Source organism: Crocuta crocuta, unplaced genomic scaffold (assembly GCF_008692635.1).
Source record: "Crocuta crocuta isolate KB4526 unplaced genomic scaffold, BGI_CrCroc_1.0 scaffold57, whole genome shotgun sequence".
In the NCBI taxonomy this organism is placed as follows: Eukaryota; Metazoa; Chordata; class Mammalia; order Carnivora; family Hyaenidae; genus Crocuta; species Crocuta crocuta.
Window position 1 is genome coordinate 3,864,860 of NW_027532163.1, and position 17,502 is coordinate 3,882,361.

At 44.7% G+C, this 17,502-nt stretch overlaps 1 protein-coding gene across 2 annotated transcripts in view; it reads left to right on the forward strand.

Moving 5' to 3' along the window:
* SEL1L3 (SEL1L family member 3) overlaps positions 1–17,502 on the forward strand; it is a 90,714-nt gene that overhangs the window by 11,298 nt on the left and 61,914 nt on the right. For both annotated transcript variants that reach the window (XM_077776574.1, XM_077776575.1), the window contains exons 3-8: positions 1,602–1,723; positions 2,076–2,191; positions 4,964–5,022; positions 12,920–13,052; positions 14,849–14,981; positions 16,498–16,638. In XM_077776574.1, the coding sequence (XP_077632700.1) occupies positions 1,602–1,723; positions 2,076–2,191; positions 4,964–5,022; positions 12,920–13,052; positions 14,849–14,981; positions 16,498–16,638 (704 nt within the window). The remainder of the gene's footprint in view (positions 1–1,601; positions 1,724–2,075; positions 2,192–4,963; positions 5,023–12,919; positions 13,053–14,848; positions 14,982–16,497; positions 16,639–17,502) is intronic.

Genomic DNA, 17,502 nt, shown 5'->3' on the forward strand with positions numbered 1-17,502 from the left:
GGGGGGCACTACCGTTTTTATCCGAGGACCAGTGCAGGCTAGTGGAATCCCTTAGGAGGACATATCTTTCTAACGTGTTTTGGAAAACTGTTGCGATCCACACAGCTCAGACAGAATTTGCGGCCCAAAGCGGTCTTGAATTATTCTCGCGATTAGCAGTCCTCAGTTTGCCTTAGACTTTCTGTGTCGGTCCCAGGAATGACATGAGCAGGGGCGCAAGGTGTGGGGGCCTGAGGCCTTCCAAGCTTTTGGGTGCAGCCAGCCGCAGCAGGCACACATTGCCGCCTTAGCTTTGCCTTTTCTGTCTTGGAAGATTGGATGAGCCGCTTGAAATCTCACAACTTCTGATCTCCTCCATTGATTTCAGCAAAACCCAGATATATTTTTTTCCTTCTGCTGAATTGAAGATGCTGAAAATGGTTCCTGGTTCACCTCAGACCGGATGGATTTAGCAGAGTGATTTAATTCTTCCCATGCTGCTGGCTGTAGAAAGATCTTGAGTCACTTTACTGAGCGTATGTTCTTGCTAAGCTTCCTTGTAATAACTTATCTTCATGAGCTTGCTCAGCTGGGTGGGTCAGGAGGGAGCTGTGTGGCACCATCTGTTTGCATATCTTACCACCGATTTCTGAGGCCAGATTATAAAGCCCAGAAAATTCTAAAGGACTTGTTTGCATATATCCCCCAAAGAACCCGGGGCCATTGCCACTTCAACCCAAACTGTGAATTGCTTACCGGGGTAATGGCTAGAGCTCTGTACATTGGTTTTGACCTTGGTTCCTGCAAAATGCAGCTGTCCCCAGCTCCTTGTCTTTGAACTGCTGGTCCCCAGCACAGTGCAGGGCATCAAGCAAGTGCTCCGCAAATATTTGCTGAGTGATGGATGGATCACACGTCTTGGCTAAATGTGGCCTAGTTAAGTTGACTACTCTTATTTTATTCTCACTCCACAAATCACAGATGTACAATACGTTTTTCCAACTAAAATAGCCCCGGTCCAGAAATGGAACAATTAGATTAGTCGTTCCATATGGGTCAGCCAGAATTGTGATCCTGCACAACCTAATGTGTGCATTAAAATAGTGTCGATGTGTCCCAATTAACGCAGAGAGATGCCACTTGCAGATTGTGACATTTTTCTACCTTAAGGCTTTTATCTGGGAAGGAAACAAAATTGCTCAAAAAGCCCTGATTGTGTTTTTTTCTTTGACTCATTGAAATTAGAATAGCTTCTCATCAAATCACCTCTTATTAAAATCCAGATTTTTATTTTATGTCTGGCTTTCTAAACTCTAACCAAGAATTCAGACGGCAGGCGTGTGAGATTCTCAAAGAGGCACGGGACACAGAGTTTTGGGTGCGAGGCTCACTCTCTGCCCGCTTTGGACAATGACTCTTAACTCCTGTCTTTTGCAGTTACTGTAACCACCTCCTTTGTCTCAAAAATCAAGCTTTGCAAGCTGATCTCCCATGATGAACATGAAGGCAAATTCATCCCTTCTTTGGAAAGAAAGCAATTTACTTGGTCATTGTTAACTGTAATTACCTGTTCGTGGATGATATCAATCTGCAGAATTTTTTATTTCTCCTCACTCTCGTAGGTTCACTGTTTCACTGTGGCTTTATTTACTCCATTATTGCAAGGCCAATCTCTGTGGGATTCTCTACTTTGTTGATTCTAATGAGATGTACGGCACACCGTCTGTATTTCTTACCGAAGAGGGTAAGTATGAAGCAGAGCCTTTAAACCGATGTTGTCGTTCTCTTGTGCTCTATTGACAGGTACGTCTGCAATTAAGAAGGTGTTGTCAACGTGGCAGCTCAGCGGAAGTGATGGTTTTCAAACGCGGGCTTCACGGGAAACTCTTTTTTGCTGGCAGCTTAAACAAATGCCTTCCTTACGAAGGAATTCACTTGTGTGTTCTTTTGTTTGCTCTAGTTTTGTTTAAAGGAAGGAGGAGCGCGTTCTAGCTGGGTAGCTGCTTAGGACAGTTGTTTGACAAGGCGCACCCGCTTCCTGCACTTCTAAGTGATAATTTTTTTGTGGTTTTCACGAGCTTTAATTTTCCTTGCAGGCCACTTGCATATTCAGATGCATCTTGTCAAAGGGGAAGATCTTGCTGTAAAAACGAAATTCACCATGCCTTTGAAGGAGTGGTTTCGGCTGGATATCTCTTTTAATGGAGGCCAGGTAACTGCATGCACGCCCCATGAACCATCAACATCATCACTGATAACATCAAGTGTTGCTGTAAAGTCAGGGACCAGGATACCCACAACAGCGAATTTGTGGTACATGATAAACTCTTTACAGCTACACACTTTTTCAATCAAACTTTTATAGATGGAAGTTTAAATCATAAGAATCCTGTCCCATTTAATTAACTTTTAAAGTGCTGCTTTCGACCATATTGTGAATGAGTAAATAGTATAGCCAGCTATATGACCACAATTATCTGAGCAATTCAGTTTTTCCCTCCCCGAGGGAGATAGGCTTTGTGGAGATAAATGTTAAAAGAGCATCGACCATGTTTATACAGTGTTATCAGATCTACAACTTTTTTTTTTTTTTTTACAGGAAATTTATTGGTTAGTTCAGGCAAGAAATGGTTTCCCTGTTTCTGGCAGTTATACAATTGCTTATGTTGGCATTAAACAGACAAATAATATCCAACAAACCTAAATGATGATTCTGGTGGGACAGAGGGTCTTTATCTACTTTGTACTATAAAACAGTGCACATAACTGCTTCAAACTCTCATAGCCCAGACTTTATGGATTCTGGCAAGTCTGTTGTTATAATTGAAGACTAGTCCCTTTCTTGATATACGTGATGCAATTATCCTTTCTTTTTCTCATCAGCTTTTCTTATTGATTTGTGATTTTCCAGTAACAAAAGTAGAAGAGACATTTTGTTTGTCTTGTGTATTAGAGATAATACACAGGCTTCCCTTGGTGTTTAGGTTTATCACATTTCCTTTTCCTGAAGAGAAAAGAAATCAGGTCACTCCTGTTGCCTTCCTAAGGAGAGTCTGTAAGAGGTTAGCTGGGATTGTGTGTGTGTGTGTGTGTGTGTGTGTGTGTGTTTATTTGTTTCCTTAACAATGTTAGGTGACAGACTTGTGGTCCATGGTCTGGCTTCCCATTTCCATGAAGATTATGATGGCATTATAGCTTGGTTGCTGCTTTCTCCTAAGGAGGTCAACTCGGCACTTTGTATCCCTTAAATGGGTATCAAATCATCAGAGCAAATCACAGATTTTATTTTGTACCTTATGTATGCAAGCCACTTGGCTCAAGGAGCTAATTGACTATTTATGAAGGAAGCGTTCAGCAGGTGAAGGGATGTCATAAGGAAAGCTTAACTACCAAATGATTCATATTGATTCATGCTGGGATGCTCAGGGAAGGCTTTGTAGAGAAGGCTTCTGCGGATTGGGTGCAACTGAGATGGAGCAGAGGGGAGGGAAGATTTTAGCGCATCACTGGTGGGGGGGTTTAGCAGATAAGCCATTTTGGAGGAAAAATTTGCAGACTATAGAAACGTACGAGAAGGGGAAATGTCTTTAGGGCTAGATTGTGGACAGTCTTGAATATCAAGGAATTGGGCTTTCTATTTGCAAGGCAGCAGGATGTCATGGAAGGTTTTTGAGTGGAAGAAGAGTAAACCAAAGGAGTCCTTTAATTAAAGAGACAAATTTAATTTAGCAGGGCACATAATGGGGTAAGATTATGAAGACCACATGGGGGTGGGAAAAAAAAGTAGGTGGTTGTTTTTTTGTTGTTGTTGTTGTTGTTGTTTTTGACAGACTTTTGTCTTCTGTCCCACTTTCCATCCTATCTGGTCTCCCTGATATCTGTAGGTCCCAAAATGACATTCCTGTTTTTCCACACAGAATCCACCTCTGTGGCGGGACTTACCATACTCATTGCTTTGACTAAATGGACAAGTGACTTGAAGCCAATGGCTGGTTTAGAGGAACAACTGTTTTGAATCCTTTTCTTCTCTGAGCTGACATGTTGCCTATGGCCGAACTGGGTCGGTTTTTATGTGTTAGTTTGTCTTTCATGGGCAATGTTATCGCCACACCTTTGAGACTCTCGTGAGGCCAGCGCATGTTTCCTCAGCACGTGCTCTGTGCCAGCTCTGGGGGAATAGAAGGAGCTCCTTCGCTCCTGGGGCTTATGTTGTCGCAGCAGTCCAAGACTCAAGAAGAACATGGGACCCTTAATGACAGTCTCGACAAAAGCATTGTCACTGTTGAAATGACAGTGACAATTCTCAGTGCTCGGGGAAGAGAGTGGGGAACAGCAAGTTCATCCAGCAAGCTCAGCACCAACTTGTTTCTCCCCTAAGGCTCTCATGGAATCAGAGTAAAATTTCTTTTTTTATTAATAAATTTTTAATGTTTATTTTTGAGAGAGAGAAAGAGAAACAGAGTGCAAGCGAGGGAGGGACAGAGAGAGAGGGAGAGACAGAATCCAAAGCAGGCTCCAGGCTCCGAACTGTCAGCACGGAGCCCCACACAGAGCTCGAACCCATGGACCGCAAGATCATGACGTGAGCCGAAGTCAGACGTTTAACCGACTGAGCCACCCAGGTGCCCCCAGAGTAAAATTTCATAAATTCCTTGTGTCTTACCCATTTCCTGGTCTTTCTTTGCAAAAAACTTATGAACACAGATGCACCAAATGAAGCTTTGGCTTGTAGCTTGGAAGTATCTAAAACCGACTGGGGGAAACTCCATGGTGGATATTGTTACCACATGAAGCCACTTGGAGAAATTAAATTTCTTAAATCTTACAATAAACACAGGGCTAGTAAAGTAGTCATTTTGCTCCTGCAGAAGTGGATCAGGTGAGAGACGACGCAGGCCATCTTCTGAGTAATCTGTACCCAGGACTGTATCCATGATGTGAGGTGTTGGAGCATAATTGATCTTGTGTATTCCTTTCAACACAGATAGTAGTGACTACCGGCGTGGGACAGGATCTGAAAAGCTACCATAATCAGACCATTAGGTAAGTGCAGCGTTTTTCTTTTTATTCGAAATGTTATTGGGGCACCTGGGTGGCTCAGTCGGTTAAGCGTCTGACTTCAGCTCAGGTCATGATCTCACAGTTCGTGAGTTCGAGCCCTGGTCAGGCTCTGTGCTGACAACTCAGAGCCTGGAGCCTGCTTCCAATTCTGTGACTCTCTGTCTCTGTCCTTCCCTTGCTCACGTACTCTCTCTCTCAAAAATAAATAAACATTAAAAAAAAATTTTTTTTTAATGTTACTGGTTAAGGGTTAAGAAATCTTTGTATGTGAGCCTTCAACTCCCCTGTTTTCCCCACACCCCCTCATCCAGCTTTTGCAAGCACGGACTGTGGCTGGTCTACCCTGTAGCTAGCCTTTGTATTTTCTTTTTCTATTCACAAGCTCCCCCCACTTCCTTCACAACATTTTTGTTTCCTAAGCAAGAGAAACTATTCCTCTCTCCAGATCTCATTGTAAATTCCTCCTCTCATGGCACTTGATAATTCATTTTCTTTGAAAATTATCTTCTATGAAGGGTTCTGAAAAATAAATCAAGGTATTAATGTTGCTTATTGAGAATGGTTGGTAACTCTGGCCTGGTATAAACCATGAAAGCAGACAGTCTTCATATTTATGTTTATAATCTAAATTTGAAATGCACGCAACTATTGATATTGCTGTAACTTTTCATCTTTCTGTAACCATTCCCCGCAAGAGTTACAGAAACTGAGAATGGGGTCCTTCGCCTTGCATTTCATAATTTTTTAATGTGCTTTGACATCTTTGTCTAGTAGTGGGTTTTTAGGAGGGGCAGAGCCATGGGGCAGCCTGCTTTGGGACCTCAGGATGTCTCCGCATTGCTAGACACTGTATGTATATACAATCAAATGCTTAAGAGTGTAGAGAGTAGCAACAAAAATTACCAGCTTTATATGTATAATTTATGTATGCGTGTTTACTACACATGTACCAGCTTTGTCCGTATAATTAAAAAACAATGTATCAGGCACTTTGGCTGAGGGAGGAGGGCTCATTCCTCCTCACTATTGTCCTACAGCAAGCAGGAAGCTATCTCCAGAGAGGCTCCTTCGCTCGACTCCTCACACAGCCCGAATGTTCTTGGAAACCAATTGCTAAAGAAATGAAGGGAGGTGGGGACCAGGGAACGGAGGCGGGCATGCAATACACCCTACTTTCCCCCCACCGTTTACACTGAAGTCACACTGATTGCTTTCAGGCTCTGGGCACATAGAACAATTCTTATTTTCACCGTCGGATTAAAGGATTACCGTTATAAGGAGACGCTAAAGAGGTGTTACTCCTTAGCTTACAAGGAGAAGGTCAGGGGCGACTTGATAGTTGTTTTGAAACAGAGAGGCTGACGCCTAAGAACGGAGGGGAAGTCTGAAAAGGGTACAAGTGGATTGAGAGCAGTCAGAAAGACTTCAGTTGACACAGTTTTATTGCCTAGCAGGTGGCCGTGGGATCTTCTGGAGGGTTCAGGAATAGGCGTGGCCTGGGAGTTTGTTCACTTTGGAGAAACAAATGATGTGTGGCCCCTTGAGGAGCTCCTTCTAGTGCCCTGCTCTGCAAAGTGAGCCCCAAAAAAGGAGGGTTTGCATTTGGGGATGTGACGAGTGAAATGGTACCTCCTCCTTTCTCTCCTGATGCCCCACCCACAACTCCAGGATGTTTTTGACAAATGATTGACTTTATAGGCTCTTTTTCATTCACTGTGTAAGGGCTTCCTTTCCTTACATCTCAGAGACGTATATGCTGGCGAGAGTGAATTGTAGGTGGACGGATCACAGGGCGATCCAGAGCTGGGGCCGGGATGCGGGGAGAGAGACATAAGCCTCCCGCATAAAATTTAAGGAGGTGCCATAAACCTCAGTAGTTGTATTAGTTTAGTAGAGTTGGTGGAATAAAGTGCCCTGAGCTGAACGGAAAATTATGGTCTTCGAGTTCTAGAGGTGAGAGGTCCAAGATCATGTGTCAGCAGGGCCGTGCTGTCTCTGAAGGGGCTGGGCAAAGAGCTGTTCTAGGCTCCGAGGCTTCTGGGCCTTTCTCTAGCTCTGACAGCTCCTGCGGCTGCGGCTCCCCATCTTCACAGGACATTTTCCCTGTGACGGGGTGTGTGTGTGTGTGTGTGTGTGTGTGTGTCCATATTTTCCCTTCAGACAAGGACACCAGTCATACTAGACTAAGGGCCCGTTCTGCCAGTACCGCTTCATCTCAACTACTTACAGCTGCGATGACCCTACTTCCCAGTAAGGTCACCTTCTGAGAGACTGGGGGTTCAGACTTCAACCTGTGAATTTGGGTGGGGACAGTGACACAACTTAACTCATAGCAGGAATCATGATAAATAACATTTAATATAATACGGTGAGAAATAAAAATTAATGGAAAGAAGGTACAATGAACGAAAACTAAAAGTTTTGAGTAACTACAGAATCCGTGTGATCATAGAAACATCCCGAGGGGAGCACTGATTTCAGGTACCTACCAATTCAACATGCCCCCTTAAAGCATTGAGATGCTTCCTTACCTGGTGGTACAGGCAGTCTCCAGAGCCAGGAATGGCCCTTATCACCTCCTCAGCTTCCCCTGTCTGTATTCCCAGGACCTGACCCATCAATAGGAGAGCTAAAGATTTAAAAAAATTTTTCTTTAATGGTTATTATTTTTTTTTGAGAGAGAGAGACAGAGGATGAGTGGGGGAGGGGCAGAGAGAAGGGGAGACACAGAATCTGAAGCAGCTGCAGGCTCTGAGCTGTCAGCACAGAGCTTGACATGAGGCTTGAACTCATGAACTGTGAGATCATGACCTGAGCTGAAGTCGGCGGCTTAACCGACTGAGCCACCCAGGCACCCCAAGAACTAAAGACTTAATGTCGCATCTCCCCGGATTCCTGTGGTTAGTTAGATATTTAGAATCTCATCCATCAGAGAGATTTCAGCGGGGGCCACACCAGTGAACTAAACATCAGATATTTTATTCCTTCTTGTCATGTAAACGTAATGATAGCTGCTACCCCGCAGAGGTGGTGTAGAAAGATTAGTAATTAAGTCCTCGGAAGTGCAGTGCTATACACGAACGAAAGGCTGGGTGACAGGTAACAACTTCAGTCCTGTACTGTGTTTATCCTTCATTCATTCATTCACCCAGCATATACTCATTCATCCCAATACGTCAGCCACCTACCCGACACCATGCCGGCCTCTGGGACTGAAACGATGAACAAAAAGAATGCAGTCAGTTCCCGCCCTCATGGAGCTAAACATAAAAAATAAAAATAAAAAAATCTAGTGGGGGAAACAGATCTTAAACAAATTCACAAATTAAGACTGCAAATCGTGAGGAATTCTGGGGAAGAGATGACTAGGGTAACTTGAGGAGAGACCAGGGAGGTCAGAATTTACAGCAGGTCCCCAGGGAAGTGACATTTGAGAGCACAGCTAATATGAAGCACTAAGTGTCCCTTCAAAAAAACCCTCAAGTTGGAACTGTTTTCTAATTCTGAGTGAGGTTTATTTAACAACGGTGGAGATTCATTTGGGCTGCTGGCGCCCTGAAGTAATAAACCAAGGCACTCTCCTACATCCAGATAAGAGTAAAGATAGTTTGCCAGCATGTCTGAGGTTTCCAAAAGGGATGGTCTGGGCTTTGGGACTGTCTAGCTCAGCTTTTATGTCAGTGAAATGGATGACCGTCAAACAACACGCGCACAGCACAGGGAAGCTCTTGGAATCTTTGTGCAGCCACTGAGAATTTTAGAGGAGAAAAATGTGGAGGCACCAATGTGGATGGAGACTAAGCTAGAGAGATCTCTTATTTAGTTGTTCTTTTGGGGTTCCCAGACCCAGCTCTGGGATTGAGGAGATCTTCCCTCCCCTACTACCACCAAGCATTTCTCAGATACCAGCAAAGTGTTTGAGAATTCACCTCCATTCTGACGCTATGTGGAGATTGAATCAGATGCCACGGGGTAAGGCTCAGTCCTACAAGATGGTCCCTACCCCCACTTTAGATGCCAGTTCCAAGCTCCATCCAACCTGTAGATTGGAGGTTCCAATGACCTCCTCCTTAGGTTCTTTGAATTTGCTACAGCAGCTCCCAGAGCTCAGGGAAACATGTAAATTTACCATTTTATTAAAGTATTGATATAGGATACTAACCAATGGCCAGGTGAACAGATACATAAGGCAAAGTCTGGGGAAAGAGCACAGAGCTTGCATGCCCTCTCCAGATAAACCACTTTCCCCAGCCTCCATATGGTCACCAACCTTGACGCTCTAGCTCAGTCTTTTTGGGTTTTTATGGAAACATCATTACATAGTCAGGCTTGACTAAGCCATTGGCCATTGACTGGTTCAACCTGCAGCCCTTCTCCCCTCCCTGGAGGTTGAGGGGGTGAAACCAAAAGTTTTAATCCTCTCATCACATGGTTGGTCAATCTGGCAACCAGTCTCTCTACCTTTGGGTGGAGTCCAAAAACTTTCATTGATAAAAAAGAAACCTTTATCACTTTCAACACGTAGGAGATCCCAAGGGTTTGGGGAGCACTATGAGTCAGGAACGATGGACAAAGACCAAAATATATATTTCTTCTAAATCATGATGTTGCAGTTGTATTGTGATAATGGTTTTAAAAGCCCACAAAATGACAATCCAGTGCCATAGGGACCAAGTTATTTATTAATTGGTTGAAAAATTAAGTTAAAGCAAAGATCCATTTGAAAAGATACTTAACCATAGAGGCGCCTGGGTCACTTAGTCCGTTGAGCATCCGACTCTTGATCCCAGGGTTGTGGGATCACATCAGGCTCCACACTCAGCATGAGCTTAAGATTCTCACTCTCCACCCTTCTGCCCCTCCCCTGCTTGTGTTCGCTCTCTCTCCTTCTCTAAAAATAATTTTAAAAAGATACTTACCATAAACATTTAATTTTAATTAAAACATACAAACGTGTATCCATCCACCATTCTTTCCAGATACAGCCTTTCCTTTGTTACGAATATACTGATTAGAGTTTTTGTGTGGTCTTTCTTATATAGGTGGCACTCAATTTCTATTTCTTACAAAAGAAAAAAACAAAGACACTTGTGAAACTATCAGAGTCAAAATACATCTAGATTTCTTCCATTGTTTTCTAATCCTTTACAGTTGTCCTAATTCCACACTTTTTAAGCAGCCATTACCATTCTTTTCTGAGTCTACCCAAAATTCAGGTTATTGTTATAAATGAACCACTCCTTCTTCCTGTTCTTATTTTATTGGATAAGATTATAGTTAGTTGAATTGTATGATTACAATGACCATACAATTGGCACTACCAGATTTGGGAACAAGCACTGCTTATTCTTACTAAGCATGCCAACAAGATGGTAGCCAGAGTCTCCCAGTGGATGGGGTTGATAATACTAACCGTGGTTAACAGTGATGGGGCCTTCTCTGTGCCAGGCACTGTTCTAAATGCTCTCTTCAAATTTTAGTTTATTTAATCTTCACGATGACCCAGTAGGTGGGTAGTGTTATCATCTCTATTTAAGCAGTGAGAAGACGAAGGGTCCCGAGAGTAGGCTCCAGCCGGTGAGCATCTGGCCCATCGCAAGGATGGCCGTCAGGTGAGCTGCTGAGGTGGTCGAACCGAGTGCCAAAAGAGAGCCTCTATTGTAGAAGCAGTGCTCTGTGTCCCTCAAGTGTCAGGCCTTGCGTCATGAGGGAGGCTGGATGTTAAGTCGTTCTATGGTCTCGAAAAACACAATCAATCCACAGTTCTCAGAGATAATAACTTGTCGGTCCCACTGGAAAAGAAAGGGAAGGACCATCTTCTTCTCACAGCCCTTCAAACTTGAGATTCTGAAGAGAAAAATGCCAGGAGACTAAGCCCTTCTTTGCCAGTTTAGCTGCATTCCGTAAAGCTAATTTCCAAGCGTTCACTTTTGCTGCTGTCAGTTGACGTGGTGAGAGTCTCATTCCTTCCCCTTTGGCCTTCCCCTCCAGCCAGGTGAGCCCATGAGGGGTCTGGTTCCTTGCTGACCGTCAGCACACCCCTCTCTGGGACAACCCTAGGTGGCTTGGCTTCTGTGCTCCCATTGCTGGTACCTTGCTCCATCTCTGTTGGCGTCACCCTGGCCCATCACTCCTGACGCTTGCTGGACTTCTGGAGGCCTGCCTGGCATTTTGATTCCTTTCCGTCTGCTTCCATCTGCCCTCCGCCTTCGCTGGCTCTTTCTGCTTTGCCTGGCTTCTCACTTGATGCCTGTCTTGACCCCCTCCCTAAGCAACCTGCTGTCCACATATGCTCTGGTTGCATCTTGTTCATCTAATCCTATTTTAGTTTTTAGTTTTTAAATTGGTAATAAATGCACATGTTTTAAAAATCAAAACTAAGGATGTTTGGGTGGCTCAGTTGGTTAAGCTTCAGCTCAGGTTATGATCTCATGGCTAGTGGGTTCGAGCCCGGCATTGGGCTCTCCCCTGTCGGCACGGAGCCCACCTCAGATCCTCTGTTCCCCTCTCTCTGTCCCTCCCCCACTCACACACTCTCTCTCAAAAATCAACATTAAAAAAATAAAAAATAAATAAATAAAATCAAAACTGTATGCTGTATGAAAAGATTTACAGTTAGATGTCTTCTAGCTCTGCTTTCAGCCAGTTCACCCCTCCTCTCCATGCCCTGGGGAAATAACTATTATTAGTTTCTTGCAGTATATATTTCCAGAGTTTTTAAATGAAAATACAAAAAAAAAAATCCATTCTCCTCTTTCGTGGATAAAAAGTATACTTTTTGTTCTGAATTTTCGTTTTACCTTTATTTATTTTAAGGTTATTTATTTTGAGAGAGACCGAGACAGCATAAGTGGGGGAGGGGCAGAGAGCAAGAAGGAGATAGAGAATCCCAAGCAGGCTCCACACTGTCAGCACAGAGCCTGATTCAGGGCTCGAACCCATGAAACCGCGAGATCATGGCCTGAGCAGAAACCAAGAATCGGACGCTTAACCGACTGAACCTCCCAGACGGCCCCCTTTTTTAACTTCCTTGTTGAGAGCTCTCTGCAGGTCAGTTCACAGAGCCCTCTGTCCCTTTTGTAAGCTATATATGAAAAAAAGGCTCACAGTTAGGGTCCATTGGTTGGGTGTGGGGGGCAGTCTTCATCAACAGACACCTGGGTTTTCTAGTCTTTGGTGAATATAAACAACACTGCAAGGAACAACTTTGTGCACTTGATTCATGCTGGCCCATTTATTCCCTCCATTTCCCTTCCTGCTCTTTTAAGTCTTTTAGAACAAGGTAGACTTCCAGCACATTCCCTGTGCTGACGACCTCTGGTGTGTGGCCACGCCCCTTGACCTTGCTGTGGCCTCTTCCTCCTCACTCTGAATTTTACCTCTGTTCTTACCTATGTTGTTAATTTTCCTTCACAGCCATGTTCTATCTATTCAACAATTAGGGCTTTTTTCACATTAGAGCAACATATTTCCAATTAAGATTAGTGATTCCAAAGAATCCCAATTCTAAACAATTTTACCGATATCAAAAACTGGCAGGTATGAAGTATTTATGGGGGCCAGGCCCTCTGCTAGACGAATGCTTTACATTTTACTTAATCCTCCTAAAAATCTAATTATTGAAGAGCTAATTTCCTAATGAGAAAACTCCATCTCAGAGAAAGTAAGGGACAGGTCCAAGGTCACACAGCTGGTAAGCAGCAGAGTGGGGATCCTAGCCCAAGTGTGCCTGACCCCACCATGGTCTTATCTGCTAGAACACAGGGTAAAGGGTGTGAGGGAATTTGGGGGTTTAAGTCAAGGAGGGTCAGTGAAAGAGTCTCTTTTTAAAATTTCTGATTCAAACCGAGATTTCCCTTAATTCTTTGTTTTTCTCTAGCTTCAGGGAGGATTTCTATTATAATGACACTGCTGGGTACTTCATTATTGGAGGGAGCAGGTATGTGGCTGGTATTGAAGGGTTTTTTGGACCCCTGAAGTACTATCGTCTCCACACTCTGCACCCTGCACAGGTGAGCCCCGGGGCATCGAGAAGTTTCTGGGTGTTCATGAATGATGGGTGTGTGGCTCAGGGACGTGGAACCCAGTGTAAATAAAAGATTTACCCAAGCCGGACCTCTCATCGGCTCTGTCATCAACCATAATTAATATGAAGCCTTTTCCCCCAGCAAACTCGATAACAGATTTCTGTTAAGGTTTGGTTCATTTAGTACTCATAAAATGGAAACCATTTACTTCCTCTGTTTTAATAACTACTAGCTTAATTATAGAGTAGATTTTTATCAGGCTGTTGCCTATCCAGTGATTAAGCTAATGAAAGGAGAGAATCTTAGTTATTTGGTAAAGCTTCTTTTATGTGCTGTTATTTAAACTATCAGAGGAGGAGACACTCCGGCAAATTAAAATCTTGGTTCTGTTCGCTCTTCTCTTCAGAAACGCAGGCCTTGGGCTCCCACTGGGGAGGTTGGCTGTAGTTGTATAGACTGTGGAGGGCTGAATCTACTGTGCCATGACCCTCACATCCCAAACCCACCCACAGATGGGCTAGTCCAGCTCTCCAGGCAGCTCCCTCGGGGGTTGGTACAGGGAGATGGGGACTTTCTGTCTTCACGGTGGCGGCTGCTGTCCGCCTTGGTAAGGAGATTACAGGATACCCGAACAAGAAACATTAATGCACTCCCATGACCCTGCGGGGCTTGTTCTGGGAAAAGTAGGAGTCATTAGGCAGAGTAAAGGAAGAAAAATGTGATGCCCTACTACCCATGGGTGCATCTCAGAGCCCCTGTGGAGAGACCTCTATGAAGAGGAAAACAAAGAAAATTAGTTTACTCATTTTGCAGCAAATACTTCTAGAGCACCTGCTATATGCCAGCCCTGTGCTTGTACTGAGACGTCCGAGATGGTTAAAATGGTAGCTCTCAAACTTTTTTTTGTGAAGGCGGTTCACACAAGAAATCTACTTAATATCATGAACGTAGACAAGCACACACACACATACACACATATAGGTATAAAACGCAAAACCAAAACAAAGATTTTACTAAGAATACGTACGTTTCCAATGTAAAGTGCACTCTGATGTTTTGTGTTCTGCTTTATATAAAAATAAATCACTGCTGATTACAACCTGCTGAAATAATTGCATGGCCCTCTAATGGGTCACCATCTGCATTTTGGAAACCAGTAAGTCGAGATAAGGCCTCTGTTTTTGAGAAGCTCCCTGTCTGGGGCTCAAAGTCAAGTTAAGTCAAGAATGCGGTATGTGCTTTAGCTCACTTGCTAGTACAGTGGCGCTGTATCAGGGCGCTGAGGGGGGAATATCCGCCTCCTTGCATACTTGAGGGTGGACTGTTAAGGAAGCTGCCCTGAAGCAATGACCTTGGATCTGGCTCTTGGGGGTTGAGTAGGAGCCTGCCAAGCAGAAGAAAGTGGGGGGAGGGTTCCCAGGCAGAGCACAGCACAGGGAGACATGGCGTCCTTTGGGAACTGAAGGAGCCATGAACTTAATTGTCTAAGGACAGCGTGTGGCGAGGGGGAAGTAGAGGGTGGAGGCTGGGAAATCCTGAAATTTACGAAGCTCTGTGAAGGAGAAGATACCACGGAAAGCAGCCAGAGGGGACCAGCCTGAGCTGTTGTGTCCTTGAATTATACCCCCCGCCTTGCTGATGCAGAGCGGATGATCTGGGTGCAAGCAAGCCATCTGGTGATACCAGTGGGGGCAGGAAATCCACCCGAACATGGCCTCGTAGGTATCGATGGGCGTTTGATGACAGTTTGTTGTTCATTAGATTCTCTTACCTTCCTGTAGATTTTAAATCCCCTCGTTGAGAAGCAGCTTGCTGAACGGATCAAGTTATATTACGAAAGGTGTGCTGAGGTTCAAGAAATCGTGTCTGTGTACACATCCACAGTACATCAGGGGGGCAGGAGACCAGAAGCATGTAAGTACTGAGCTTCAGGAGGGCAATTCTGAGCTCTGTGCATTTGTGTCAACACGTTGGCTTCTTTCTAACATGGTTAATGTAGAACATACGTGAGTTGAGCATTGGGGGCACATATGACCTCGAGCCCTCCACGGATGGATGCCCATGACAGTGTACATTCCACGTGGATTCCAAGCAGACTGATAGCCAACGGGAATTCACACCTGCCTCTTAGCTTCCACCATATGCGATTTAGTTTAAGAGTACAAATGAAAGCGTTTTGAGCCTCGTGTTGCGTCCTTCCCATCCATAATGGGATCTTAGGCCAGTCTAAGAAAATAAAAGCGAATTGGAAAATAAATTAATCATTAGAAATGTTTCCCCATCGGTGCACTTTTGTCTTGGACCATTAATATCTGAATATTAGCTTTCAGAAATGTTGAGCAATGACTTTGTTGTTTGAGGCTTGGTTTTATTTTTCTCATCCTTGAAATTGATTCATTCTGGAAGACCCCGGTAATAGCCAACAGAAGGAATGCATTTCAAATAGACTGCTATCATGTCTGCTCATATCCGCATGGACATCCTTCACTCAGACAAGGTGTCCACTGATTACAAAACTCAGTTCCCAGCTTGTCTGCCAATTCTCTGGCTTGGACCTAGCGCTTCTAAGTGTCTCTGTGCTTAGATCTTCTTGCCTGATATGGTGGCACTAGAGTTAGTCACATATGTTCCTTTGGGAAGAGAAATTCCTATGGGGCCTCTGCCATCAGCAAAAGCGAATTGAGTATCACAGTCCTGCCCACATATCTTAGCATCTCCAGGGCCGCACTTCCGTTCCAGGCCGGGGAGGGATGGGTGCCTCTGGAACAGAGGATAAGGTGCGCATTAAGCGGCCTCAGGGAGTGAGCAGAGACGGCGATAGGTAAGTGTGGAAAGTTGGCCCTTCTGCAATTTAATTTAAGAATAGGCACTACTGGTCCCCAGCTGCTGCTCGTACAGCTGACTCATCCAGAAAATGTGATGCTGTCAGAATAGGGAGAAGATATATAGGAATAGTAATATCCCAAACAGGAAAGAAACTGATTTTGATAACTGATGTAATTTCAGGAGCGATGCTCTGAGCTGGAAGGCCATCCTTGCCTGCTGATCCTGGTGGCCTTGGAAGGTTTTCCTAACATCCACGGCCTTGCCTCCCTGGGGGTCCCTGTGCTTTGCTCCTCAACTCACGCTGCCAACAAAATGGCCTAGATATTGGCCTCCTGGGGAGCAGTCCGAGGCCAGCTGCTCATTCTGTAGAATTATTCAACAGCCATCAGCAACTTTGGCACATTTCCCTTGGATGTGGCTTTGAATGTGTGACCTCAAGGCAAAGGCATTGGGGCCCATTGTAAATCCCTCATGCACCCACACCAACATCCAGTAACATGAAGTCTGACCGCTTAGTTCTAGTTACTCTTAGGGAGGAGGGATTGAGAAGCATGAGACCTTTCCTGTCCTAAGGGGAGTGCTTTCCTGTGCTTCCCTTCCCCAGGCGACCTCCGGAACTCCTATCTGGACCTGAGGCTCAGGTACGGAAGACCTTCCACGTGCAGAGCCTTCCCCTGGGATCAGGAGCTGAAAGATCGGCACCCCAGCTTGTTCCAGACCTTGCTGGAGATGGGCTTGTCGACAGGTGACTGTGTCTGCGCCTTGGCCTTGGACCCTGGTTAGGAAGGCTCTGTCCCGGCCGCTGTTCGACCCACCCTCTTTGGTGGTCTGTCCCTCAAAGTTATTTGTGACCCTAGTGTTCTAGGTTAACTTCAGATTTAAATTCTGCCCTTGCGTGTCCACAGCCTTCGGGGTGTCTGTGCACGTCTCAAACACGAAACACAGAAACAAGTTTAGAAATCACTCCAGCAATTCTTTTAAAGCGAAGGCTGCAGATGACAGCCTGTAGCCATAGCTGGCTACCAAAGACGATTGGTTTGGCACATACGTTAGTGTCAGTTTTTTTAAAAAATTAGCTGCTAGTATCTGAAAAATGCAATTTTTTTAGCTTTTCTTGAAAAATCCAAAGATGTGCCAACAGGGAGAATTGTTCCCTTGATTCCTACGTCACAGCAATTCTGGAAGTTGGTACAGGTGAGCTCTGTCTATCCACAGTACCCCCCAACCCTGCTTCTCTTATTCTAGCACCTTCTGCCTGCTTCTTTCATGCATCTTACCTGCCTGGGTCCTTAGGGCACTTGAACTTGCGATCCCTGATTTGAAAGCATACTTTGAGCAGCATCTCCGGAATCTGTACTTCCAGAGTTAGAAGTGGCTGATTCTGGTGAGGGCCCGTCACCATGTGTGTGTGCTTAGCAATTAATACACAATATAAGGCCACAAGAGATCTCGAAACTATGTCTGTTAGGAAGGGAGAGAAGCCAGAGTGTTCAGCCAGGGGAAGGGGTACTTACTGATTAGAGGCATCTCGTGGTATTCCTGGGCATACAACCAGGACCTTGAGTCAAAGTAGTGCAGAAACTAACTTCTAGTTCATGTAAGGACCTCC